The sequence below is a fragment of the Malus domestica genome, chromosome 05 (genome assembly GCF_042453785.1).
Source record: "Malus domestica chromosome 05, GDT2T_hap1".
Classification (NCBI taxonomy): Eukaryota; Viridiplantae; Streptophyta; class Magnoliopsida; order Rosales; family Rosaceae; genus Malus; species Malus domestica.
Genome location: NC_091665.1, coordinates 44,354,733 through 44,380,449, shown reverse-complemented (window position 1 = coordinate 44,380,449; position 25,717 = coordinate 44,354,733). Strand labels below are relative to the sequence as shown.

The 25,717-nt window shown below is 40.3% G+C and overlaps 4 protein-coding genes and 1 long non-coding RNA gene across 8 annotated transcripts; 1 reads left to right on the top strand and 4 right to left on the bottom strand.

Moving 5' to 3' along the window:
• Positions 1 to 1,606: 1,606 nt before the first annotated feature.
• Positions 1,607 to 5,963, bottom strand: LOC114825025 (G-type lectin S-receptor-like serine/threonine-protein kinase At1g61550). Of its 3 annotated transcripts, XM_070822860.1 has the most exons (9): positions 5,925 to 5,963; positions 5,680 to 5,767; positions 3,713 to 5,602; positions 3,499 to 3,606; positions 3,158 to 3,354; positions 2,835 to 3,045; positions 2,436 to 2,673; positions 2,187 to 2,337; positions 1,607 to 2,079 (listed from the first exon to the last, which is right to left on the bottom strand). In XM_070822860.1, the coding sequence occupies exons 3-9, from the start codon at positions 4,995 to 4,997 to the stop codon at positions 1,777 to 1,779; spliced, it is 2,493 nt and encodes an 830-aa protein (XP_070678961.1). In that variant the 5' UTR covers positions 4,998 to 5,602; positions 5,680 to 5,767; positions 5,925 to 5,963; the 3' UTR covers positions 1,607 to 1,776. The 3 variants fall into 3 exon arrangements, 2 of the variants coding, with proteins under 2 accessions (XP_070678961.1, XP_070678960.1); XM_070822859.1 differs by lacking the exon at positions 5,925 to 5,963 and having other exon boundaries at positions 5,680 to 5,819; XR_011581654.1 differs by lacking the exon at positions 5,925 to 5,963 and having other exon boundaries at positions 1,939 to 2,079; positions 2,450 to 2,673; positions 5,680 to 5,821.
• Positions 5,964 to 6,526: 563 nt separating this feature from the next.
• Positions 6,527 to 9,253, top strand: LOC114825035 (uncharacterized). Of its 2 annotated transcripts, XR_011581660.1 has the most exons (5): positions 6,527 to 6,779; positions 6,896 to 6,971; positions 7,051 to 7,194; positions 8,091 to 8,139; positions 8,431 to 9,253. It is a non-coding gene; the product is annotated as an uncharacterized lncRNA (long non-coding RNA). The 2 variants fall into 2 exon arrangements; XR_003773759.2 differs by having other exon boundaries at positions 8,091 to 9,253.
• On the bottom strand, positions 9,073 to 10,633 carry LOC114825190 (G-type lectin S-receptor-like serine/threonine-protein kinase SD1-29). The gene is made up of 3 exons (XM_070822861.1): positions 9,584 to 10,633; positions 9,347 to 9,453; positions 9,073 to 9,211 (listed from the first exon to the last, which is right to left on the bottom strand). Exon 1 carries the CDS (start codon positions 10,587 to 10,589, stop codon positions 9,624 to 9,626), a length of 966 nt encoding a protein of 321 aa, XP_070678962.1. The 5' UTR covers positions 10,590 to 10,633; the 3' UTR covers positions 9,073 to 9,211; positions 9,347 to 9,453; positions 9,584 to 9,623.
• Positions 10,634 to 16,390: 5,757 nt separating this feature from the next.
• LOC139196288 (uncharacterized) lies at positions 16,391 to 16,901 on the bottom strand. Its single transcript, XM_070821977.1, has 2 exons — positions 16,488 to 16,901; positions 16,391 to 16,420 (listed from the first exon to the last, which is right to left on the bottom strand). The coding sequence occupies exons 1-2, from the start codon at positions 16,899 to 16,901 to the stop codon at positions 16,391 to 16,393; spliced, it is 444 nt and encodes a 147-aa protein (XP_070678078.1).
• Positions 16,902 to 18,066: 1,165 nt separating this feature from the next.
• On the bottom strand, positions 18,067 to 21,289 carry LOC114825189 (G-type lectin S-receptor-like serine/threonine-protein kinase SD1-29). The gene is made up of 8 exons (XM_070821975.1): positions 20,260 to 21,289; positions 20,175 to 20,199; positions 20,030 to 20,083; positions 19,645 to 19,841; positions 19,312 to 19,522; positions 18,914 to 19,151; positions 18,663 to 18,813; positions 18,067 to 18,557 (listed from the first exon to the last, which is right to left on the bottom strand). Exons 1-8 carry the CDS (start codon positions 21,262 to 21,264, stop codon positions 18,255 to 18,257), a joined length of 2,184 nt encoding a protein of 727 aa, XP_070678076.1. The 5' UTR covers positions 21,265 to 21,289; the 3' UTR covers positions 18,067 to 18,254.
• Positions 21,290 to 25,717: the final 4,428 nt, after the last annotated feature.

Genomic DNA, 25,717 nt, shown 5'->3' with positions numbered 1-25,717 from the left:
CACTTCTTTTTTGGTTTAATTTTATGGACTTTTGGTGTCTGATTTTGGTTTTTGATGTTTTCTCAGTGATCGACTTCTTTGTTGTTTATTTTTTGATGTTTTCTCAGTGGTACGGTGACTGCCAGAATTACTGGGTTTTCGATTTTATTAGAATCGATTTTTAAGTAGCCGAGTCTGTATCATTTTTGGTGAGTTTTGTGATTTTCTTACTGGCTTTAGTTCCTTTTTTGGTTTGTTCTGTATATTTACATGGGTTTTGTCTGTTCATTTTTCTTTTCTTTTTCTGGATATCGTTTAGATTGATACTGTGAATGTGTCGTTGGGTTTTGCTTTTTATTTCATGAGGTGCGGCTTTTTCGTTTTATTTTGACCTTTTTTATCTGCTGTTGTAATGTTTTTGTAATACAGGTGAGTAATTTACATTTTTTTTTCAAGCTTCTCTAACGAAGTAATATTTTTTTATGAATGGTGTGAGACTTCACTTTTATATAATCTGATGCATAAATGTGTTTGATGTTATTTTATGAATATGTTAAATGGGTTAAGCAGGGTATAAAAAATAGTTAGCTGCTGTTTTTTGTGTGTTTGGGGATTTTATCAGATTTGAAAAAAGATGGAGACGAAATTAATTTCAAATAAATTAAAGAAGGCAAAATTTTGGTTATTCGGTTATTTATTTATTAATTGGTAATGAGCTATACAACTTTTTTATTTTAATTGTGAGAACAACTTCCGAATGACTTCCTCCTCCTATGTGTTTTCAAAAGCTCTTTTACTGTACTATATGAAAATTTTGACCTGTATGTCACCGAAGCCGATACCTGAAAGGGGGCAAATTTCTTGGGCCAAACCTGTCGAGAGAGGGAGGGGGAGTGCAGAGAAAGAGAGCTGAAAGTGAGAGTGAAGGGTGGGGGAAAGAAAGAGAAAAGTGGGGAGTGCTGCCACGTGGCAGTTTGAGGGTGAAGAAAAATCCCACTTTTAGATCCTGATTGGGTAAAGAACTAGGGACTAAATTGATAAATCCATTAACTTTTGGGGAAAAATATGGAATTATACATATAAGTAGGGGTGAGGTGTAACAGATGCTGTGACAGAAGCAAGCTGAAGAAGATTAGGAAGAACATGGTGGAACCGGAAGTACTACCAATGGTTTCGGTTCTAAACCCCATCTGAATTCTAATATGTTTTTTAGAAAAAGAAATGCGAAGCGTATCTGTAAATTTCCTTGTGAGGAAATGACTTTTCAATTTTGTTACAAGGAAAAGTCTACCATTGCTCTCAAACTCATAGGGAGAAAACTTTGAAATGTCAGATATTTGTTCCTTAGATATTTGATATTTGACAAGAATTAAAGTGCTTTTGTTCGAGATTTTTTTTGGTAGTTTCAAATTTTACATCTTGACAATTTTATTTTACTAGCCGAGATAAGCATCCGCCTTGATCAAAATTGTTACAGAAACAAGTCAAAGGCAATCTGCATTGCGGGCAGTGTCATCTCTTTGTTTGTCGATTCATATCATGCTTGCCGTAGCCATGCCAGTGTGATTTCCACATGCATGATCCATTCGTATTTATAGTGGAAAATATATAAGGTTCAGAAGAAGAATTCCTTAAAATGTTTGGATCATCTTTCAACTCAGTCTACCACTGTACTAATTAAATAGCAGATTTGCGGTCTACAAGATGCAGAAATTTTACACGTTCAGTAACCTTACTTGTCTTTACACGTTCAATCACCAAAATCCATTGCATTGTGATGTAACAACGTACTATTGCTTACCGACCTTCGATCACGGTTATGGTATCTTCATTGGCAGAGAAAATATTGTCATATTGAAGTTGAGGATCATAGACTGCGTTTCGGAAATTAGAAAATATAGGCTGCTTAGGTAGTGGAAGATCCGTCTCACTATTTAGTGTGAAAACTACGTCCGGCATGGTTGGCCTATCTTCAGACTTGTCGTGTACGCAAAGAAGTCCGATATGCATGCATCTCGTTACTTCTGATGACGAATATGAATCCGCCAACACTTCATCCAGCAAATCCAGTCCCCTGCCTTCATTCCATAAGTGCCAAACCTGACAAAAATTCATAGTATGAATGTTGCCTACAATTGTTAGAATCTGCTATATTTAGCATCTTAAAAAACACAAATCCACATGAAGATTTTGAGTGATTAGCTTACATAAGCTAAAAATCCGTGCTGTTCTTCGTTGTAATAGAAGCTAGTATTCTTTTTGCCGGCGATAATCTCCAATAGCAAGACACCAAAGCTATAGACATCAGATTTTTCAGAAAATATCCCACCCATGGCGTACTCGGGAGACATATAGCCACTGCACAAACAATTCATTTGTATTAATAACTGAAAAAAATGTCTTCTTTGTTTCTGGTCTTAATAAAAGTGCCAATAATAGGAAAATAATGCGCTTACAATGTTCCCACAACCTTGTGAGTATTTGCTAGACTCTTTGTCGCTTCAACGATTCGTGCCAATCCAAAATCTGAAATTTTTGGGTTCATATTCTCATCCAAGAGAATGTTACTAACCTTCAAATCTCTATGGATTACCTTCAAACGGGAATCGTGGTGGAGATAAAGAAGCCCTCTAGCAACTCCCTGAATAATATTGAAGCGTCTAGCCCAATCAAGCTCTGCTCTGCGCTTTGGATCTAATAAAAATATCCATAAAAAGTGCAACCAATAATAGTAACAAAATCATAAGTAGTGGGGGATTACAAAGAGCTAAAGAATTGCCAATTATGGTAACAAAAGAACAACATGTAACAAAGAGAAATTTCATCCAAACATAAAAAGTGGCAGTGAAACTAACCGAATAGAAGAGTATCCAAGCTTCTGTTCGGCATGAACTCATATATCAGTAACTTTTCATCGTCTTTGACGCAGCAGCCCATGATCCTAACAAGATTCTTGTGTTGGAGTTTGGAGATCAACAGCATCTCATTCTTGAACTCCTCTATGCCTTGCCCCGAGCTACTAGATAGTCGTTTTACTGCTATTTCCTTTCCTTCTTGTAGCTTACCCTACATATTAAACATTCGATTTATGTCTGCGTCTTGTAGTTTTAGGCTTCTAGCCGGTGTTGAAAACACCATATTTTCCTTTTGGAATTGAAATAAATAAATAAATAGTCACATTGTAAACAGGGCCGAAACCTCCTTCCCCGAGTTTGTTCACGGTGCTGAAATTGTTTGTGGCATTTAATATGCTGTCAAAATCGTAGATGAATAGCTCCGATGGATCATGTTTTCTTATGTATTCTTGAAGATTGTCCCTTGAATTATCACTTCTATGATTCGACTGCATTAACTTTGTTTTTTCTTTCATGTTCCCTGTTTCGAAAATATAACAATCACAACAACTTCATCACAACAAGGTTATCAAGTAATGGATATCAATCAGGAAATATGTTCTTGTGAAGTTATGCATAATTTGAATAATGCATCAGCTGCTATAACTCTATGTTATTCTCTTACCTGTTTTTGTACGGCGCAGTCTCTGAACGCCGAACGCTATGGCACTCAAGATACTGATAAAACCAACAGCAGTGACGCTGGCAATTAGCTTTACTGGTTTTCCTTTGTCTGAAAAAAAAAATGAATTTATAAATTGCAATGAATAAAGTACGAGACAGAAAATATAAGAAACTTCTAATTATAATTCTGCCGGAAATAATTCTCATTTGTTTACCTAATTCTCCGTTTGCTAGGCGAATATTAAGATCCATCCCGCCAGAGGCAAACTCTTGTATATCAATAAGGTCACTGGACCAGACCAAACACCCTATATTATTAACTTGCGCATAAGCCTGACAAGAACAATTATTTAGGCATCTTATCTTGCACTCGTCAGCCTCCAGATTTTCGATAAGCTCATGAAAATCTGGTAGCTTTAATCCCACCATCTTCCGAAACCCATCTTCTTTTCCTCCTGAAGCAAATGACCTGCTTGTGTTACTCTGATCACAAAACAATTCGGTAGTCCTCACACACCCTCCAGTCCTGTTTCCGTTGCTCCATTCCTTATTTGATTTTGGGACAAACCCTTTCAAACACTCGCAATTTGGATTTGGAGATTCAGAACCTTTGCAGACACCATAAACTCCACATGTTCCATAAATGTCACATGGATTCACCGGTGCCTCCCAGTTAAGGCCCCAGTTGCTGCCATGGTCCGAAAGCTTAAGACTCAGTACTCCGTCCGAAGAGATGCCAAAATATGAAAGCGTATTGTCAAAAAACCTATAAGAAAAATATTTTGTTCCCGGGTTCACATCATCATGTAGAGCGAATCCACTTAGATATTGATTATCCATATCCGGTACCCCGATGAACCTTGATTTATCCCATGCCCCACTTCTCCAGTAGGGTTTCGATTCATTAATCCAAATGAACACTTGTGATGGAACGTCCCATGAAAGTCCAACCAAGAACAAGCCAGCTGATGGATCACTTTCACTTTTCCAGGCTTTCATTAAATTGCGCTTTCCGGATTTACTATTGAATCCCAGCACCATACTTGGTAGAAGTGTGTCACTAGGATAATCAAAACTCTGCCACAATGGATCAGCACCGATATCATTATCTTTTACGACAAGATTTCCGCTGTCCAAAAGCTCTGCAGCTGAACCATTAGATGGCACCGAAATATTCGTTGACCAAAGAGAATTCTGCTTCCCATCTACAAGCTCCAGAGTCCCATTGCTGCTAATTGTCAAATTAGCCAAGGTATCTGAAGCTGCAAGAGGATTTTCTCTGTTGGCAACCCATACAACTTTCCGTGGAGATATGTTCGTGTGCCATATCCCCACGTACTTGTTAACCGAATCATTAGGACTGAAGAACCCCAATTCGAAAAGGTGGCTCGGGGAGACAAGGCTTTGTGTCTGTGAAAATGGTTGTGATGGAGTTATTTCATAAACGTCAGCACAATGATGCTGTGACAGAAGCAAGCTGAACAAAATTAGGACGAACATGGTGGAATCGAAAATACTAGCAATGGTTTTGTTCGAATCCCCATTGAATTCTAATACGTTTTCTAGAAAAAGAAAGGTGAAGAGTATCTTTAAATTTCGTTGGGAGAAAATGACTTTTCGATTTTATTATGAGGAAAAGTCTACCATTGCTCTCATAGGCAGAAAACTTTGAAACATCAGATATAGTTCGTTGTAGATGTTTGACATTTGACTGAAAACGTAGTCCTCTTATCTTTGCATATACAATAGTATGAGAATATGTGGGTGACTGAAAACATTCCAAAGTACCGTTCCAATGTTGCAGCTACGAATTAGAGACGTAATAGCGTGCACTTCGCATTTGAAACATCATGTGTGTACTTACAAATGCAATAAGGCTCAAGTGTTCCTTTGATCGAAAGCTACTTAGTGAAAACTACGTCCGGCATGGTTGGCCTATCTTCAGACTTGTCCAGTTGTCCTGCACGCAAAGGAGTCCGATGTGTATGCATCTCATTGCTTCTGAGGACGAATATGAATCCAACAGTACTTCATCTAGCAAGTCCAGTCCCCTGCCTTCATTCCATAAGTGCCGAACCCGGCAAAAGTCATATCGTGAATGTTGCCTACAATTGTTAGAATCTGCTATATTTAGCATCTTAAAAACACAAATCCAAATGAAGATTTTGAGTGATTAGCTTACATGAGCTAAGAATCCATGCTGTTCCTCGTTGCAATAGAAGCTAGTATTCTTTTTGTTGGCGATAATCTCCAATAGCAAGACGTCAAAACTATAGACATCAGATTTTTCAGAAAATATCGCACCCATGGCATACTTTGGAGACATACTGCACCAGCAATTCATTTGTATTAATAATTGGAAAAAAATGTCTTCTCTATTTTTGGTCTTAAGAAAAATGCTAATAATAGGAACAGAATGACACTTACCGTGTTTCCACGACCTTGTGCGTATTTGCTATACTCTGTCACTTCAACGATTCGTGCCAATCCAAAATCTGAAATTTTTTTATTCATATTATAATAACCCGTTCAGAGGTCGCACTTGGTGCGATGACAAGTGCCTTCGCCCATGAGCGGTAGGTCTCGGGTTCGAGACTTGGGAGCAGCCTCTCCATAAATGGGGGTAAGGCTAGCCGACATTCACCTCTCCCAGACCCTGCTTAAAGCGGGAGCCTTGTGCACTGGGTACGACCTTTTTATTATAATAACCCGTTCCAATTTTTTATGTAAATTACAGGTTTGCCATCGGGTAAAGAGGTCGCACTTGGTGCGATGGCAAGTGCCTTCGCCCATGAGCGGTAGGTCTCGGGTTCGAGACTTGGGAGCAGCCTCTCCATAAATGGGGGTAAGGCTAGCCGACATTCACCTCTCCCAGACCCTGCGTAAAGCGGGAGCCTTGTGCACTGGGTACGACCTTTTTACAGGTTTGCCATCGGGTGGGTTTTGTTATTTAGGCCCAAACAATTGGGCTGTGTTATCACCAGCCCAAAAACCCGGCCCACACATTCTTTTATTCCTTGTTTTCTCTCACACGTGACCCATAACTCTCTCCCTCTCATCTCTCCCGTTGAAGCTCTCTGTAACTCAACCTCACTCTCTCTAATTTCCCGAGCATCACCACTCACAACCGCCATCTCTTACAGCTTGGTTCAACACAAAATCACCAGAAATAGATAAAGGGTTGCCTGAGGATCTCAGCAGTGGCTCTGCATGGATCATCTGCGCATGGCAGAGTTTCGAACTCACTGAACCGTGAGCTTCGAGTCTTCCCCGTCGGTTCAGGTGAAACATCTGCCTCATTTAGTGTTTAATCCAAGGTTAATGAGTGATGTGGGGAAAATTTCGAGCTGAGAAATTGAAGGATTTACAGAATTTAATCTCTGTCTTTGCTTTTCTAGTTTTCTGGTGAACTCAAGGCGAAATTCGAAAGGAATCGTTGTCGATTTAGTTGGACTCAACTTCTTCTGATCTCAGGTACAATTAAGGTACACTGCATGTCGAAATTGAGTGAGAATTTCAGGGTTTTAACCCTTATCTTCTTCTCTGATTTCAGGCTAGGAATCCAACGACCTTTTTGGTTGTTCCCGATGACCCCAAGATGGAATCAGTCTCAATTTTTACATTTTATATCTAGGTACATCTGTGGGAAGTGGCACCTCCCTCGCTAGTTGAGCGGCTCCCGGGCAAAGGAAGACTTGTGAGTGGACCCCTTCATAACTTGCATGGTTTTATAAACCTTAGGGTTGCATGTATATTTTATTTCAGAGTTGCATATGTTTTAAAATATGTTTGATGAAATTGCAAATCTTTGATATTTGGAATATTTTGGATATATTCGGTTTACATTATATTAAGGGTTATAAACTATTGATTGATACGTATGATTTTCAGTGGATTTGTGAGGAGGTATTATTTTATGGGGTTTTGGAACTTTTGAATCTTTACAATTTGGCATGCGATTTGAGTTATGTTTTGGATATAGATATATATCTAGTGGGTTATGATACAACACATCCACACAACACAAGAATTAGATGTCTATGGCCATAGGACACGGTGATGAGGAGGAGTGAGATATATGTTATACCTCCAACTTCACTGCCGAAAGTAGTGTCGGACAACTTCACGAGCCACGGCTAGTGTCGATGTGAGATGTTATAGAGTTTCTTCTCCGGCGTAACCCGGAGTCGTACAGCTTTACCTTCGGGTGATAGGGCCTACCATGTTTGTTCACTGGCATAACCCAGAGTCGTACAGCTTCACCTTCGGGTGATGGACATGTACTACCTTTGGACGACTATGATACCCCTAGAAAGTATGGTACAATTGAGAGTTATGGATTTTGCCTTCGGGCGGAGGTTTTATAGATTTACCTTTGTGTGGTTTTACTACCATCTTGGAGTATCGTGGTACATATATATGTTCTCCAAATGATTGCACAGCATGCTAGGGTTTTCAGAGAACCAATTATGTAGTACTATATGTGTTTTCAAAACGGGGGGTTATTATGTTCTAAATTAAAATGGTTTTCGTATTATTAGTATTATTATAAACTTTGGTCCACTCACCTTTTCTGTTTTGCGCCCCCTTCAGGATTTAGGTTCGAGGCACATGATCCCGGCGTTAGGGCATCTTTACGTAGGTATCTTCGAGTCTTTCCAGTGTAGAACCACTCCTTTATTCATATATTTTATTGTAATTCTTTCATGTATTCCTTGATTAGTTGTATGCTCTGAACATGTTCCGCGTCGACATGTTTCTTTCTAATTATTTATCTTATTGTTTGCATGTTTAAAATGGCTTCGACACTCTCACGTGTCGGCCAACACATGCCCATCCTAGTATTTGGGTATATCAGGTTGGGGCGTGTCACATATTCTCATCTAGGAGAATGTTTCTAACCTTCAAATCTCTATGGATTACCTTCAAACAGGAATCGTGGTGGAGGTAAAGAAATCCTCTAGCAACTCCCTGGATAATATTGAAGCGTGTAGCCCAATCAAGCTCTTCTCTGCACTTAGGATCTAATCAATAAATCCATAAAAATGTAAGCAATAACAGTAACAAAATCATAATTAGTGGGGGATTACAAAGAGCTAAGGGATTGCCAATTACGGTAACAAAAGAACAATATGTAACAATGAGAAATTTCATCGAAACATGAAAAGTGGCAGTGAAACTAACCAAATAGAAGAGTATCCAAGCTTTTGTTCGGCATGAATTCATAAATCAGTAACTTTTCATCGTCTTTGACGCAGCAGCCCATGATCCTAACAAGATTCTTGTGTTGGAGTTTGGAGATCAACAGCATCTCATTCTTGAACTCCTCCATGCCTTGCCCCGAGCTACTGGATAGTCTTTTTACGGCTGTTTCCTTCCCTTCTTGTAGCTTACCCTACAAATATAAATTAAACATTCGATTCATGTCTGCAACTTGTAGTTGTAGGCTTCTAGCCGGTGTTGAAAACACTATAATTTCCTTTAGAAATTGAAATGAATAAACAAGTATATAGTCACCTTGTAAACAGGGCCGAAACCTCCTTCCCCGAGTTTGTTCGTGGTGCTGAAATTGTTTGTAGCAGTTAATATGCTGTCAAAGTCGTAGATGAATAGCTCCGACGGATCATGTTTTCTTATGTATTCTTGAAGATTGTCACCTGAATGATCACTTGTATGATTCAACTGCATTAACTTTGTTTTTCCTTTCATGTTCCCTGTTTAAAAAATATAGCAATCATAACAAGGTTATCGAGTAATGGATATCAATCAGTAAATATGTTCTTGTGAAGTTATGCATGGAAGTTATGTACTAATTTGAATAATGCTATCACTCTATGTTATTCTCTTACCGGTTTTTTAGCGCGCAGTTTGTGCACGCCGAATACTATGGCACTCAAGATACTGATAAAACCAACAGCAGTGACGCTGGCAATTAGCTTTACTGGCTTTCCTTCATCTGAAAAAATGAATTTATGAATTGCAATGAGTAAAGTATGAGACAGAAAACAAAAGATACTGATAATTCTCGTTTGGTTTGGTCACTGGACCAGACCAAAGCTCTTTTTTTGCCTCCTGAAGAAAATGACCTGCTTGTGTTACTCTGATCACAAAACAATTCGGTGTGCCTCACACACCCTCCAGTCGTGTTTCCATTTCGAACTCTTTCAAACACTCGCAATTTGGATTTGGAGATTCAGAACCTTTGCAGACACCATTAACTCCACATGTTCCATAAATTTCACATGGATTCACCAGTGCCTCCCAGCTTAGCCACCAGTTGCTGCCATTGTCCGAAAGCTTAAGACTCAGTACTCCGTCCGAAGAGATGCCAAAATATGAAAGCGTATTGTCAAAAAACCTATAAGAAAAATATTTTGTTCCCTGGTTCACATCAGCATTTAGAGTGAATCCACTTAGATATTGACCATCCATATCCGGTACCCCGATGAACATGGATTTATCCCATGCCCCACTTCTCCAGTAGGGTTTCGATTCATTAATCCAAATGAACACTTGTGATGGAACGTCCCGTGAAAGTCCAGCCAAGAACAAGCCAGCTGATGGATCACTCTCACTTTTCCAGGCTTTCATTAAACTGCGCTTTCCGGATTTACTATTGAATCCCAGCACCATATTTGGTAGAATTGTGTCACTAGGATAATCAAAACTCTGCCACAATGGATCAGCTCCGACATCATCATCTTTTACGACAAGATTTCCGTTGTCCAAAAGCTCTGCAGCTGAACCATTAGATGGCACTGAAATATTCGTTGACCAAAGAGAATTCTGCTTCCCATCTACAAGCTCCAGATTCCCATTGCTGCTAATTGTCAAATTAGCCAAGGTATCTGAAGCTGCAATAGGATTTTCTCTGTTGGCAACCCATACAACTTTACGCGGAGATATGTTCGTGTGCCATATCCCCACGTACTTGTTAACCGAACCATTAGGACTGAAGAACCCCAATTCGAAAATGCGGCTGGGGGAGACAAGGGTTTGTGTCTGTGAAAATGGTTGTGACGGCGTTATTTCATAAACTTCAGCACAATGATGCTGTGACAGAAGCAAGATGAAGAAGATTAGGAAGAACATGGTGGAACCGAAAATACTACCAATGGTTTCGGTTCTAAACCCCATCGGAATTCTAATATGTTTTTTTAGAAAAAGAAATGCGAAGCGTATCTGTAATTTCCTTGTGAGGAAATGACTTTTCAATTTTGTTACAAGGAAAAGTCTACCATTGCTCTCAAAGTCATAGGGATAAAACTTTGAAATATCAGATATTTGTTCCTTGGATATTTGACATTTGCTGAAAAAAGTAGTCCAACATCTTTGTATGAGAATACGTGGGCGACTGGAAGCCGGTGATCAATGCGAAAGCAGACACGTCTCAATCAAAACCAATGGGGAACGAGATAGTGATTCTAGAGGTACCTAATGTTAGACGAAGTCAAGGTTAAGCTGTACTCACCGCAATCTGAGGAGTTGGGATTCTGATCAAACTTTTATTCTTTCTGATACTCCTAGTTTTTAGGATTTGTATTTCAAATATTTGTTGTACGCAAAGTTGTGTATGTAATCTTGTGTTTCTGTTTGTATTTTAAAAAGCTCCTTGTATCCAGGGTTTTCAAACCCATATTGTAATCCTGAAGTTGTTATAAATACAAGCATCCCATTATAGATTGGGTATGCAATTGAAGTGAATCCTGAGTGTGCTAAAGTTCTTATATGGTATTGAGCCTTACTGTCTAACGACTAGATCCTTGTTTTTTTTTTTCCACGCTTCAATGGCTGAAAACAATGTCAACTCTTCCAATTCCACCTCCTCCAACCCACCTACCACCACTGCCTTCCATCCATTTTCCACTGTTGTCAATATCAAACTTGACAGAACCAACTACCCACTGTGGTTGGCTCAAATTCTCCCAATTCTCAAGAGTAGAGATCTGATGGGGTACGTGGATGGTACTTTGGTATGCCCTCCCAAAAACTTGCATGGTGTTACCACTGTGGATCCTGTGTACACTGCATGGATCCAACAAGATCAAATGATTCTCAGTTGAATAAATGGTTCATTGACTGCTTTTGTTTTGTTTACTGTGACAAGCAAGAGGACTGCACGTGCCACTTGGGAAGCTTTGGAGCAAATGTTTGCCTCCATTTCTTAGAACAGAATTTTATTCATGCGCAATGAGTTGTTGCAGACTATGAAGGGTGATCTTTCTGTTGCGGATTACCTAGATCGCATGAGTGCGATCGCTGACAACCTTGCCCTAGCGGGGCAACCTGTGAATGATGATGAACTTGTGTAGATTGTGTCGAACAATCTAGGACCTAAGTTTGAAATAACAGTAAGTGCTGCTCAAGCTCAGGATACCCCTATCACCTATCCCACCCTTGAGGCACTTATGTTGACTACCGAGCAAAGAATGGCAGATCAGAATGTTTCCTTGGCTGAACCTGCACCTGTCAATGCCTTTGTTGCTACTCACGCTCTCGTGGGACTGGAAGAGGTACATCTCCATTTAATCGTGGTTCTATGTCCAATCAACGAGGATACAATCCTCGTAACGATAACAACCAGCGCAATCAGCTCGCTAATAGTGAGAGACCTCCTTGTCCTGGTAAGCGTATCATTTGCCAAATCTGTGGCAAACCAGGTCATCCTGCCCTTGATTGCTACCAAAGGATGAACGCTGCTTATGAAGGTAGGATTCCTGCCAAAAGACTCATAGCCATGTCCTCTTCGCCGATCATTTTGAACAAGCAATCCAATGGTACCTGGCTGTTAGACACTGGTGCTAATGCACATGTACTCCTGAACTTCAAATTTTGGTTAATCCCAAATAATACAATGGTAATTATTGAATTTTGATGTATATTTGCTTGATGAAACAATTACAAGATGAAACATATATATAGGGAAGAAAAAGATCATAAGCCTAATTTTGCCTAACTTACCTATCTTGCTTGACTAACCTAACTTGCCTAACTTTGAACAAGAAAGTTGACTAGCCTAATTTCATCATTATTCCAACATGTTTATTTCATGTATTTTAACACTCCCCCTCAAGTTGGAGTGTGAATGTCGATGACACCCAACTTGCTAATTAAGACCTCAAATTGTGCCGAGCTTAGTGGTTTGGTGAACAAGTCTGCAGGTTGATTCGAGGTTCGTATGTAAGCTGTTTGCACCATTCCCATTTGAATCTTCTCACGTACTAGGTGACAGTCTATCTCTATATGCTTCGTTCGTTCATGAAACACTGGGTTCGAAGCAATGTGCATGGCAGCTTGATTATCACAAAACATTGTGACTGGTTGTGCATGATTTACTTGCAAGTCCTTCAAAATGTTTCTTAGCCATATAACTTCACAACAAGTAGTAGCCATAGAACGGTATTCTGCCTCTGCACTAGAACGAGATATTGTGCTTTGTTTCTTCGTTTTCCAAGATATCGGTGCTTGTCCAAGGAAGATACAATAACCGGTTATTGACCTTCTAGTGTCTTTACACCGAGCCTAATCAGCATCACAAAAGGCTTGTAATTGTAGTGAACCTGTAGAAGGCAAAAGAATTCCCTGTCCAGGAGATTGTTTGATGTACCTGAGAACCTTATGCACCGCTTCAAGGTGTGGTTGTCGTGGCTTGTCCATGAATTGGCTCAACATATTAACCACATAAGTCAGGTCAGGTCGCGTGATGGTTAAGTAAATCAGCCTCCCTACAAGTCGCCTGTATGAAGAAGGATCATGTAGGAGCGTCCCATCAGTTTGTGTAAGGGAAAGGTTTGGTTCCATTGGTAATCGTGAGGGCTTCGTACCAAGGAACCCAGCATCTTCTAGTATCTCCAACGCATATTTGCGTTGGCACAAGGCAATCCCTTGTTTAGATCTTGCAACTTCTATCCCCAAAAAGTATTTGAGTTTTCCCAAATCCTTTAGTTTAAAATGTTGGGAAAGGAAGAGTTTAGTCTCTTCAATTTCTCTCAAATTGTTACCTGCAAGTATCACGTCATCAACATACACAAGTAATGCCATAAAACTGCTTTGACGGTTTCGGACGAACAATGAGTAATCTGACCATGATTGATGAAAACCAGCAGTCTTGAGAGCACTAGACAGCTTGATAAACCATTGTCTCGAGGCCTGTTTTAAACCATAAATGGATTTGTGTAATTTGCATACTCGTGTCTCCCCCTTTCGTCCGAACCCAGGAGGCAAGGACATATAAACCTCCTCGTCTAAGTCACCATGCAAAAATGCGTTGTTCACATCAAGTTGATGAAGATGCCAGCCTCGTATGGAGGCAATACTCAGGAGGACGCGGACGGTGGTGAGCTTGGCAACTGGAGCAAAAGTTTCCCGATAATCAAGCCCCTCAATTTGACTGTAGCCTTTAGCAACGAGACGAGCTTTGTAGCGTTCAACACTGCCGTCAGGTTTAAGCTTCACCTTATAGATCCATTTGCAACCGATGGGATGTTTGTGAGGTGGTAAGGGCACAAGAGTCCAAGTGCGATTGTCATGAAGGGCAACAATCTCTTTTTGCATGGCGTCACGCCATTTTGGATCCTGAACAGCTTGCGAAAAACTGGTGGGTTCTTTGATAATGGTGAGGGTGGTGAGAAATGTTTTGTGAGTGGGGGATACATGGTCATAAGATAAATAACGAGATATGGGGTGAGATGTACCTGATGACTGGACCATGCTTGTGGAAGATGTGGGAGCAACACGGGAAGGGAGGGCCACCTCAACATGAAAGTCCTGCAAAAATGTGGAAGTTTTGGTCGGTCGAGTGCTACGACGGAGTGGAGGTGGTTGGTCTGGTGATGGAGTTGTTGGAGGTGGTGAAGAGTGTAGGGTATGTGAAGGTGTTGATAAGGTATCTGGTGGTGGAGTTGTAGTAGGTAAAGGAGATGAGATTGGTGTGATGTCGGCAAGTGTGGGAGATGTGATGTTTATTTCTTCGGGTGCAAGGCTTGAGTGCGACTCAATGGGAGAGGTCAAGTCAAACGTGATAGGTGAGGGTGTAATGTTTGATGGAGACGGGGCAGCGGAAGTGGTATGATTTTGGAATGGAAAATGATCTTCAAAAAAAACAACATCCCTAGAAACAAAAGTCTTATTGTGTTTTATATCAAACAATTTATAACCCTTTTGACCATAAGGATACCCAAGAAAAATGCATTGGATTGCACGGGGGTCGAATTTAGAGGGCCTTTGGGCGTGTGTAGAAGCAAAACATAAACTACCGAAAACCTTTAAATGGGAATAGTTAGGTGCTTTGTGAAACAGTTTTTCGTAAGGTGTTTTACCTTGGAGAAGTGGAGTGGGTGTTCTGTTGATGAGGTAGGCTGAGGTTAAGATTGCATCCCCCCAAAAACGTTTTGGCAAACAAGCTTGAAAGAGCAAAGCCCGAGCAACGTTGAGCAAATGCCGGTGTTTACGTTCGGCAACACCATTTTGTTGTGGGGTGTTGACACAACTAGATTGATGTATGATGCCTTTGAGAGCATAAAATTGCTCAAGCTTAAACTCAGGGCCATTGTCACTTCGTATGATTTGAACTCTGGTATTGAATTGAGTCTCAATCATTTGAATGAATCCGACTAAAATGTCTTTTGTGTCAGATTTATGTTTCATCAAATAAACCCAAGTGCTTCTAGTGTAGTCATCTACGATGGTAAGGAAATACTTGGCACCTGAAATAGAAGCAACTTGATAACCACCCCAAATATCAATATGCAATAATTCAAAACATGATTTGGTAGAAATAGAGCTCAAAGGAAAGGGTGATCTTGTTTGTTTGGCCAATGGGCAAATTAAACATTTTTCCAAATCACAAGCCTTATTGTTAAATAAAGGTAATAACGAAGTGACTTTATGAGATGGGTGTCCTAGGCGTTGGTGCCAAAGCTTTGGTGAGACGGTTTGAACATTGTTGCATGTTCCTTTCTTTGATGGGTCGAGGTAGTATAGTCTATCCCTTTCAGTTCCTGTCCCAATCATCTTCCCCGAGCGAAGGTCCTGAATGACACAAAATTGGGTGAAGAAAATGGTGACATATAAGGAATCATAGGCTAGTTTACTGATAGATATTAAATTCAACCTAAAGAACGGCACACATATGACATTTTCAAGGATAAGATTATGAGAGAAAACAACTTGTCCAATGTGAGTGACTTTGGCAACGGAACCATTTGGCAGTTCAACTGTATGATTTTCAACAGCTCGTGAGTGTGTAAGGAGACTAAGACTGCAAACTATGTGATCTGTGGCACCACTGTCCAGGATCCAAATACTTTTGGTTCCTTTACATGAAAAAGATAAGGCTTTACCTGAAAGTTCTTCATGACTAGGAAGATTACTGACTTGATTGGCAAATGATGATTTGTTCTTGTTCAACATCTGAAGGATTTGCTTGCAGTCCTCCTGAGAGAACGGGAAATTAGGCACTGTCTCTTGCTTGTTACTTTGTGAAACTTGATTGCCCTTTGAAGAAAAGAGACGATTGGATTCGGTCTCTGTGGCTGCTTTCCGTTTTCGACAGAAATCGAAGGTGTGGCCTTTCCATCCGCAAAAAGTGCACTTGAGATGTGCACGACAATTTTTGGTGATGTGATTGGTTTTATTGCACTTTCCACATCGCATCTCCTTGTCTTCAGGTGTAGGTTCTCGCGACAGATTCTTCACTGCAAAGACAGCAGTTTCTAGTTGTGTGCTTTTCCCATTGGAAACCTCTGCCTGGCGTTCATGTCGAAGGACCAACGCATATGCCTTGTTCACCGTAGGCAGTGGTTCGAGAAGAAGAGTATTGCTTCGAACCGTAGCATACGATTCGTTCAGTCCCATAAGGAACTTCATGGTTTTCTGAGTTTCAACATATGAGTTCATCTCATTCTTTGTTCCACAACTGCATGCTGGAATGGAACACAAAGTATCACGTTCATCCCATAAACTTTTAAGTTTAGTGAAGTAAGAACTTACACTCATATTGCTTTGGACACAATCATGGATCTCGTTCTCAACATGGAACAGCTGAACTATATTCACATGTGAGAACCTCTCCTGCAGATCGGTCCACATTTGTCGAGCATCCTTGTAGTTGATGACACTCCCTGAAATCTCCTTTGACATGGAGCCTAGTAGCCATGTCTTGACCAAGTTGTTGCAGCGATTCCATTGCTGTAGCTCCTCAAAATTATCCTCACTTGGTTTGTTGATCGTTCCATCAACAAAACCAAGTTTGTTCTTGACCGTTAAGGCCATACTCATGGATTGAACCCATGTGTTGTAGTTGTCTTCCACCAATGGTTGTGGTACGAGGATTGCACCAGGTTGATCTGAGTGGTGGAGATAGAGCGGGTGGTTGGGATTTTCCCATTTTGAATGAGAGGCCATGCCTAGAATGGTTGACCTCGTGGCTGCTTTAGAGCTGTGTTTTGTGGTTTTTCCCAGATCACAGCTCTGATACCATATTGAATTTTGATGTATATTTGCTTGATGAAACAATTACAAGATGAAACATATATATAGGGAAGAAAAAGATCATAAGCCTAATTTTGCCTAACTTACCTATCTTGCTTGACTAACCTAACTTGCCTAACTTTGAACAAGAAAGTTGACTAGCCTAATTTCATCATTATTCCAACATGTTTATTTCATGTATTTTAACAGTAATGAAACTATTGGGGGTGTAGGTAATGATTCTAGCATCACTATTTCTCATTTTGGTTCCAATCAACTACAAACTAAAGCTTGTTCATTTGATTTGAATAATGTCCTTCACTGTCCCACTGCCTCTCAAAACATCATATATGCCCATAGGTTTACCTTAGACAACAATTGCTATCTACTAATATTTTCATATTTTTTTCCTTGTTAAGGACCTCATGACACGGAAGTGGACAGTTCAGGTCTTCAATTTCAGCCTTGGTAGGAGTACGGTGTTCAGTCCAAAAATGGCATGCTAGGCTTGGTCATCCTGCCAATTCAATAATTAAGTTTTTAATTTCAAATAAATTGGTACCAATTCATGGTACTTCTAATGTAACCTTTTGTGAGTCATGTCCCTTAGGAAAGAGTACTAAGTGTTTCTCGCTCACGTGGCGAACTGAGAGCAGTTGGATCTCCTGCAGACTGAAAATATCATATATATATATATATATATATATATATATATATATATATATATGTATGTATATATAGGTTAAATATGATTGTTGGGGTACCCAATCCATGAATGGTGAACGGGACAAAATACATTAAGTAGATCATTACCGGTGCTACAATGTGTTTGTACTGCTGCTTAAACGTTGTTTTCTAATAATTAAAGTGCTTTTGTTCGCGATTTTTTTGGTAGTTTCAAATTTTACATCTTAACAATTTTATTTTACTAGCCGAGATAAGCATCCACCTTGATCAAAATCTTTACAGAAACAAGTTGAACAATCTGCATTGCGGGCAGTGTCATCTCTTTGTTTGTCGATTCATATCATGCTTGCCATTGCCATGCAAGTGTGATTTCCACATGCATGATCCATTCATATTTATAGTGAAAAATATATAAGGTTCAGAAGAAGAATTCCTTAAATTGTTTCGATTATCTTTCAACTCAGTCTACCACTGTACTAATTAAATAGCAGATTTGCGGTCTACAAGCTGCAGAACTTTTACACGTGCAATAACCCTACTTGTATTTACACGTGCAATAGCCAAAATCCACTGCATTGTGATGTAACAACGTTCTATTGCTTACCGACCTTCGATCACGGTTATGGCATCTTCATTTGCAGATAAAATATTGTCATATTTGGGTTGAGGATTAGAGACAGAGATTCGGAAATAAGAAAATATAGGCTGCTTAGGTAGTGGAAGATCCGTCTCACTACTTAGTGTGAAAACTACGTCCGGCATGGTTGGTCTATCTTCAGACTTGTCCTGCACGCAAAGGAGTCCGATGTGCATGCATCTCATTACTTCTAAGGACGAATATGAATCCACCAATACTTCATCTAGCAAGTCCAGTCCCCTGCCTTCATTCCATAAGTGCCAAACCTGACAAAAGGCATATTGTGAACGTTGCCTACAATTGTTAGAATATGCTATATTTAGCATCTTAAAAACACAAATCCAAATGAAGATTTTGAGTGTTTAGCTTACATGAGCTAAGAATCCGTGCTGTTCTTCGTTGCAATAGAAGCTATTATTCTTTTTGTTGGCGATAATCTCCAATAGCAAGACGCCAAAGCTATAGACATCAGACTTTTCAGAAAATATCCCACCCATGGCATACTCTGGAGACATATAACCACTGCACAAGCAATTCATTTGTATTAATAACTGGAAAAAAATGTCTTCTCTGTTTCTGGTCTTAAGAAAAATGCCAATAATAGGAAAAGAATGACGCTTACCGTGTTCCCACAACCTTGTGAGTATTTGCTAGACTCTGTGTCGCTTCAACGATTCGTGCCAATCCAAAATCTGAAATTTTTGGGTTCATATTCTCATCCAGGAGAATGTTACTAACCTTCAAATCTCTATGGATTACCTTCAAACGGGAATCGTGGTGGAGATAAAGAAGCCCTCTAGCAACTCCCTGGATAATATTGAAGCGTGTAGCCCAATCAAGCTCTTCTCTGCGCTTAGGATCTAATCAATAAATCCATAAAAATGTAAGCAATAACAGTAACAAAATCATAAGTAGTGGGGGATTACAAAGAGCTAAGGGATTGCCAATTACGGTAACAAAAGAACAATATGTAACAATGAGAAATTTCATCGAAACATGTAAAGTGGCAGTAAAACTAACCAAATAGAAGAGTATCCAAGCTTCTGTTCGGCATGAATTCGTAAATCAGTAACTTTTCATCGTCTTTGACGCAGCAGCCCATGATCCTAACAAGATTCTTGTGTTGGAGTTTGGAGATCAACAGCATCTCATTCTTGAACTCCTCCATGCCTTGCCCCGAGCTACTGGATAGTCTTTTTACGGCTGTTTCCTTCCCTTCTTGTAGCTTACCCTACAAATATAAATTAAACATTCGATTCATGTCTGCAACTTGTAGTTGTAGGCTTCTAGCCGGTGTTGAAAACACTATAATTTCCTTTAGAAATTGAAATGAATAAACAAGTATATAGTCACCTTGTAAACAGGGCCGAAACCTCCTTCCCCGAGTTTGTTCGTGGTGCTGAAATTGTTTGTAGCAGTTAATATGCTGTCAAAGTCGTAGATGAATAGCTCCGACGGATCATGTTTTCTTATGTATTCTTGAAGATTGTCACCTGAATGATCACTTGTATGATTCAACTGCATTAACTTTGTTTTTCCTTTCATGTTCCCTGTTTAAAAAATATAGCAATCATAACAAGGTTATCGAGTAATGGATATCAATCAGTAAATATGTTCTTGTGAAGTTATGCATGGAAGTTATGTACTAATTTGAATAATGCTATCACTCTATGTTATTCTCTTACCGGTTTTTTAGCGCGCAGTTTGTGCACGCCGAATACTATGGCACTCAAGATACTGATAAAACCAACAGCAGTGACGCTGGCAATTAGCTTTACTGGCTTTCCTTCATCTGAAAAAATGAATTTATGAATTGCAATGAGTAAAGTATGAGACAGAAAACAAAAGATACTGATAATTCTCGTTTGGTTTGGTCACTGGACCAGACCAAAGCTCTTTTTTTGCCTCCTGAAGAAAATGACCTGCTTGTGTTACTCTGATCACAAAACAATTCGGTGTGCCTCACACACCCTCCAGTCGTGTTTCCATTTCGAACTCTTTCAAACACTCGCAATTTGGATTTGGAGATTCAGAACCTTTGCAGACACCATTAACTCCACATGTTCCATAAATTTCACATGGATTCACCAGTGCCTCCCAGCTTAGCCACCAGTTGCTGCCATTGTCCGAAAGCTTAAGACTCAGTACTCCGTCCGAAGAGATGCCAAAATATGAAAGCGTATTGTCAAAAAACCTATAAGAAAAATATTTTGTTCCCTGGTTCACATCAGCATTTAGAGTGAATCCACTTAGATATTGACCATCCATATCCGGTACCCCGATGAACATGGATTTATCCCATGCCCCACTTCTCCAGTAGGGTTTCGATTCATTAATCCAAATGAACACTTGTGATGGAACGTCCCGTGAAAGTCCAGCCAAGAACAAGCCAGCTGATGGATCACTCTCACTTTTCCAGGCTTTCATTAAACTGCGCTTTCCGGATTTACTATTGAATCCCAGCACCATATTTGGTAGAATTGTGTCACTAGGATAATCAAAACTCTGCCACAATGGATCAGCTCCGACATCATCATCTTTTACGACAAGATTTCCGTTGTCCAAAAGCTCTGCAGCTGAACCATTAGATGGCACTGAAATATTCGTTGACCAAAGAGAATTCTGCTTCCCATCTACAAGCTCCAGATTCCCATTGCTGCTAATTGTCAAATTAGCCAAGGTATCTGAAGCTGCAATAGGATTTTCTCTGTTGGCAACCCATACAACTTTACGCGGAGATATGTTCGTGTGCCATATCCCCACGTACTTGTTAACCGAACCATTAGGACTGAAGAACCCCAATTCGAAAATGCGGCTGGGGGAGACAAGGGTTTGTGTCTGTGAAAATGGTTGTGACGGCGTTATTTCATAAACTTCAGCACAATGATGCTGTGACAGAAGCAAGATGAAGAAGATTAGGAAGAACATGGTGGAACCGAAAATACTACCAATGGTTTCGGTTCTAAACCCCATCGGAATTCTAATATGTTTTTTTAGAAAAAGAAATGCGAAGCGTATCTGTAATTTCCTTGTGAGGAAATGACTTTTCAATTTTGTTACAGGAAAAGTCTACCATTGCTCTCAAAGTCATAGGGATAAAACTTTGAAATATCAGATATTTGTTCCTTGGATATTTGACATTTGCTGAAAAAAGTAGTCCAACATCTTTGTATGAGAATACGTGGGCGACTGGAAGCCGGTGATCAATGCGAAAGCAGACACGTCTCAATCAAAACCAATGGGGAACGAGATAGTGATTCTAGAGGTACCTAATGTTAGACGAAGTCAAGGTTAAGCTGTACTCACCGCAATCTGAGGAGTTGGGATTCTGATCAAACTTTTATTCTTTCTGATACTCCTAGTTTTTAGGATTTGTATTTCAAATATTTGTTGTACGCAAAGTTGTGTATGTAATCTTGTGTTTCTGTTTGTATTTTAAAAAGCTCCTTGTATCCAGGGTTTTCAAACCCATATTGTAATCCTGAAGTTGTTATAAATACAAGCATCCCATTATAGATTGGGTATGCAATTGAAGTGAATCCTGAGTGTGCTAAAGTTCTTATATGGTATTGAGCCTTACTGTCTAACGACTAGATCCTTGTTTTTTTTTTTCCACGCTTCAATGGCTGAAAACAATGTCAACTCTTCCAATTCCACCTCCTCCAACCCACCTACCACCACTGCCTTCCATCCGTTTTCCACTGTTGTCAATATCAAACTTGACAGAACCAACTACCCACTGTGGTTGGCTCAAATTCTCCCAATTCTCAAGAGTAGAGATCTGATGGGGTACGTGGATGGTACTTTGGTATGCCCTCCCAAAAACTTGCATGGTGTTACCACTGTGGATCCTGTGTACACTGCATGGATCCAACAAGATCAAATGATTCTCAGTTGAATAAATGGTTCATTGACTGCTTTTGTTTTGTTTACTGTGACAAGCAAGAGGACTGCACGTGCCACTTGGGAAGCTTTGGAGCAAATGTTTGCCTCCATTTCTTAGAACAGAATTTTATTCATGCGCAATGAGTTGTTGCAGACTATGAAGGGTGATCTTTCTGTTGCGGATTACCTAGATCGCATGAGTGCGATCGCTGACAACCTTGCCCTAGCGGGGCAACCTGTGAATGATGATGAACTTGTGTAGATTGTGTCGAACAATCTAGGACCTAAGTTTGAAATAACAGTAAGTGCTGCTCAAGCTCAGGATACCCCTATCACCTATCCCACCCTTGAGGCACTTATGTTGACTACCGAGCAAAGAATGGCAGATCAGAATGTTTCCTTGGCTGAACCTGCACCTGTCAATGCCTTTGTTGCTACTCACGCTCTCGTGGGACTGGAAGAGGTACATCTCCATTTAATCGTGGTTCTATGTCCAATCAACGAGGATACAATCCTCGTAACGATAACAACCAGCGCAATCAGCTCGCTAATAGTGAGAGACCTCCTTGTCCTGGTAAGCGTATCATTTGCCAAATCTGTGGCAAACCAGGTCATCCTGCCCTTGATTGCTACCAAAGGATGAACGCTGCTTATGAAGGTAGGATTCCTGCCAAAAGACTCATAGCCATGTCCTCTTCGCCGATCATTTTGAACAAGCAATCCAATGGTACCTGGCTGTTAGACACTGGTGCTAATGCACATGTACTCCTGAACTTCAAATTTTGGTTAATCCCAAATAATACAATGGTAATTATTGAATTTTGATGTATATTTGCTTGATGAAACAATTACAAGATGAAACATATATATAGGGAAGAAAAAGATCATAAGCCTAATTTTGCCTAACTTACCTATCTTGCTTGACTAACCTAACTTGCCTAACTTTGAACAAGAAAGTTGACTAGCCTAATTTCATCATTATTCCAACATGTTTATTTCATGTATTTTAACACTCCCCCTCAAGTTGGAGTGTGAATGTCGATGACACCCAACTTGCTAATTAAGACCTCAAATTGTGCCGAGCTTAGTGGTTTGGTGAACAAGTCTGCAGGTTGATTCGAGGTTCGTATGTAAGCTGTTTGCACCATTCCCATTTGAATCTTCTCACGTACTAGGTGACAGTCTATCTCTATATGCTTCGTTCGTTCATGAAACACTGGGTTCGAAGCAATGTGCATGGCAGCTTGATTATCACAAAACATTGTGACTGGTTGTGCATGATTTACTTGCAAGTCCTTCAAAATGTTTCTTAGCCATATAACTTCACAACAAGTAGTAGCCATAGAACGGTATTCTGCCTCTGCACTAGAACGAGATATTGTGCTTTGTTTCTTCGTTTTCCAAGATATCGGTGCTTGTCCAAGGAAGATACAATAACCGGTTATTGACCTTCTAGTGTCTTTACACCGAGCCTAATCAGCATCACAAAAGGCTTGTAATTGTAGTGAACCTGTAGAAGGCAAAAGAATTCCCTGTCCAGGAGATTGTTTGATGTACCTGAGAACCTTATGCACCGCTTCAAGGTGTGGTTGTCGTGGCTTGTCCATGAATTGGCTCAACATATTAACCACATAAGTCAGGTCAGGTCGCGTGATGGTTAAGTAAATCAGCCTCCCTACAAGTCGCCTGTATGAAGAAGGATCATGTAGGAGCGTCCCATCAGTTTGTGTAAGGGAAAGGTTTGGTTCCATTGGTAATCGTGAGGGCTTCGTACCAAGGAACCCAGCATCTTCTAGTATCTCCAACGCATATTTGCGTTGGCACAAGGCAATCCCTTGTTTAGATCTTGCAACTTCTATCCCCAAAAAGTATTTGAGTTTTCCCAAATCCTTTAGTTTAAAATGTTGGGAAAGGAAGAGTTTAGTCTCTTCAATTTCTCTCAAATTGTTACCTGCAAGTATCACGTCATCAACATACACAAGTAATGCCATAAAACTGCTTTGACGGTTTCGGACGAACAATGAGTAATCTGACCATGATTGATGAAAACCAGCAGTCTTGAGAGCACTAGACAGCTTGATAAACCATTGTCTCGAGGCCTGTTTTAAACCATAAATGGATTTGTGTAATTTGCATACTCGTGTCTCCCCCTTTCGTCCGAACCCAGGAGGCAAGGACATATAAACCTCCTCGTCTAAGTCACCATGCAAAAATGCGTTGTTCACATCAAGTTGATGAAGATGCCAGCCTCGTATGGAGGCAATACTCAGGAGGACGCGGACGGTGGTGAGCTTGGCAACTGGAGCAAAAGTTTCCCGATAATCAAGCCCCTCAATTTGACTGTAGCCTTTAGCAACGAGACGAGCTTTGTAGCGTTCAACACTGCCGTCAGGTTTAAGCTTCACCTTATAGATCCATTTGCAACCGATGGGATGTTTGTGAGGTGGTAAGGGCACAAGAGTCCAAGTGCGATTGTCATGAAGGGCAACAATCTCTTTTTGCATGGCGTCACGCCATTTTGGATCCTGAACAGCTTGCGAAAAACTGGTGGGTTCTTTGATAATGGTGAGGGTGGTGAGAAATGTTTTGTGAGTGGGGGATACATGGTCATAAGATAAATAACGAGATATGGGGTGAGATGTACCTGATGACTGGACCATGCTTGTGGAAGATGTGGGAGCAACACGGGAAGGGAGGGCCACCTCAACATGAAAGTCCTGCAAAAATGTGGAAGTTTTGGTCGGTCGAGTGCTACGACGGAGTGGAGGTGGTTGGTCTGGTGATGGAGTTGTTGGAGGTGGTGAAGAGTGTAGGGTATGTGAAGGTGTTGATAAGGTATCTGGTGGTGGAGTTGTAGTAGGTAAAGGAGATGAGATTGGTGTGATGTCGGCAAGTGTGGGAGATGTGATGTTTATTTCTTCGGGTGCAAGGCTTGAGTGCGACTCAATGGGAGAGGTCAAGTCAAACGTGATAGGTGAGGGTGTAATGTTTGATGGAGACGGGGCAGCGGAAGTGGTATGATTTTGGAATGGAAAATGATCTTCAAAAAAAACAACATCCCTAGAAACAAAAGTCTTATTGTGTTTTATATCAAACAATTTATAACCCTTTTGACCATAAGGATACCCAAGAAAAATGCATTGGATTGCACGGGGGTCGAATTTAGAGGGCCTTTGGGCGTGTGTAGAAGCAAAACATAAACTACCGAAAACCTTTAAATGGGAATAGTTAGGTGCTTTGTGAAACAGTTTTTCGTAAGGTGTTTTACCTTGGAGAAGTGGAGTGGGTGTTCTGTTGATGAGGTAGGCTGAGGTTAAGATTGCATCCCCCCAAAAACGTTTTGGCAAACAAGCTTGAAAGAGCAAAGCCCGAGCAACGTTGAGCAAATGCCGGTGTTTACGTTCGGCAACACCATTTTGTTGTGGGGTGTTGACACAACTAGATTGATGTATGATGCCTTTGAGAGCATAAAATTGCTCAAGCTTAAACTCAGGGCCATTGTCACTTCGTATGATTTGAACTCTGGTATTGAATTGAGTCT

Coding starts and splice junctions, on each gene's coding strand:
- LOC114825025 (XM_070822860.1), bottom strand. CDS start 4,997: ATGTTCGTCCTAATTTTGTTCAGCTTGCTTCTGTCACAGCATCATTGT. Junction 3,607..3,712: donor CCTAGCAAACGGAGAATTAG/GTAAACAAATGA, acceptor TTTTTTTTTCAG/ACAAAGGAAAACCAGTAAAG. Junction 3,355..3,498: donor ACTGCGCCGTACAAAAACAG/GTAAGAGAATAA, acceptor TTTTCGAAACAG/GGAACATGAAAGAAAAAACA.
- LOC114825190 (XM_070822861.1), bottom strand. CDS start 10,589: ATGTTCTTCCTAATCTTCTTCATCTTGCTTCTGTCACAGCATCATTGT.
- LOC139196288 (XM_070821977.1), bottom strand. CDS start 16,901: ATGGCCTCTCATTCAAAATGGGAAAATCCCAACCACCCGCTCTATCTC. Junction 16,421..16,487: donor GTGTCCAAAGCAATATGAGT/GTAAGTTCTTAC, acceptor GTTCCATTCCAG/CATGCAGTTGTGGAACAAAG.
- LOC114825189 (XM_070821975.1), bottom strand. CDS start 21,264: ATGGGGTTTAGAACCGAAACCATTGGTAGTATTTTCGGTTCCACCATG. Junction 20,084..20,174: donor AAAAAAAGAGCTTTGGTCTG/GTCCAGTGACCA, acceptor TCATTTTTTCAG/ATGAAGGAAAGCCAGTAAAG. Junction 18,814..18,913: donor CACAAGGTTGTGGGAACACG/GTAAGCGTCATT, acceptor TTGCTTGTGCAG/TGGTTATATGTCTCCAGAGT.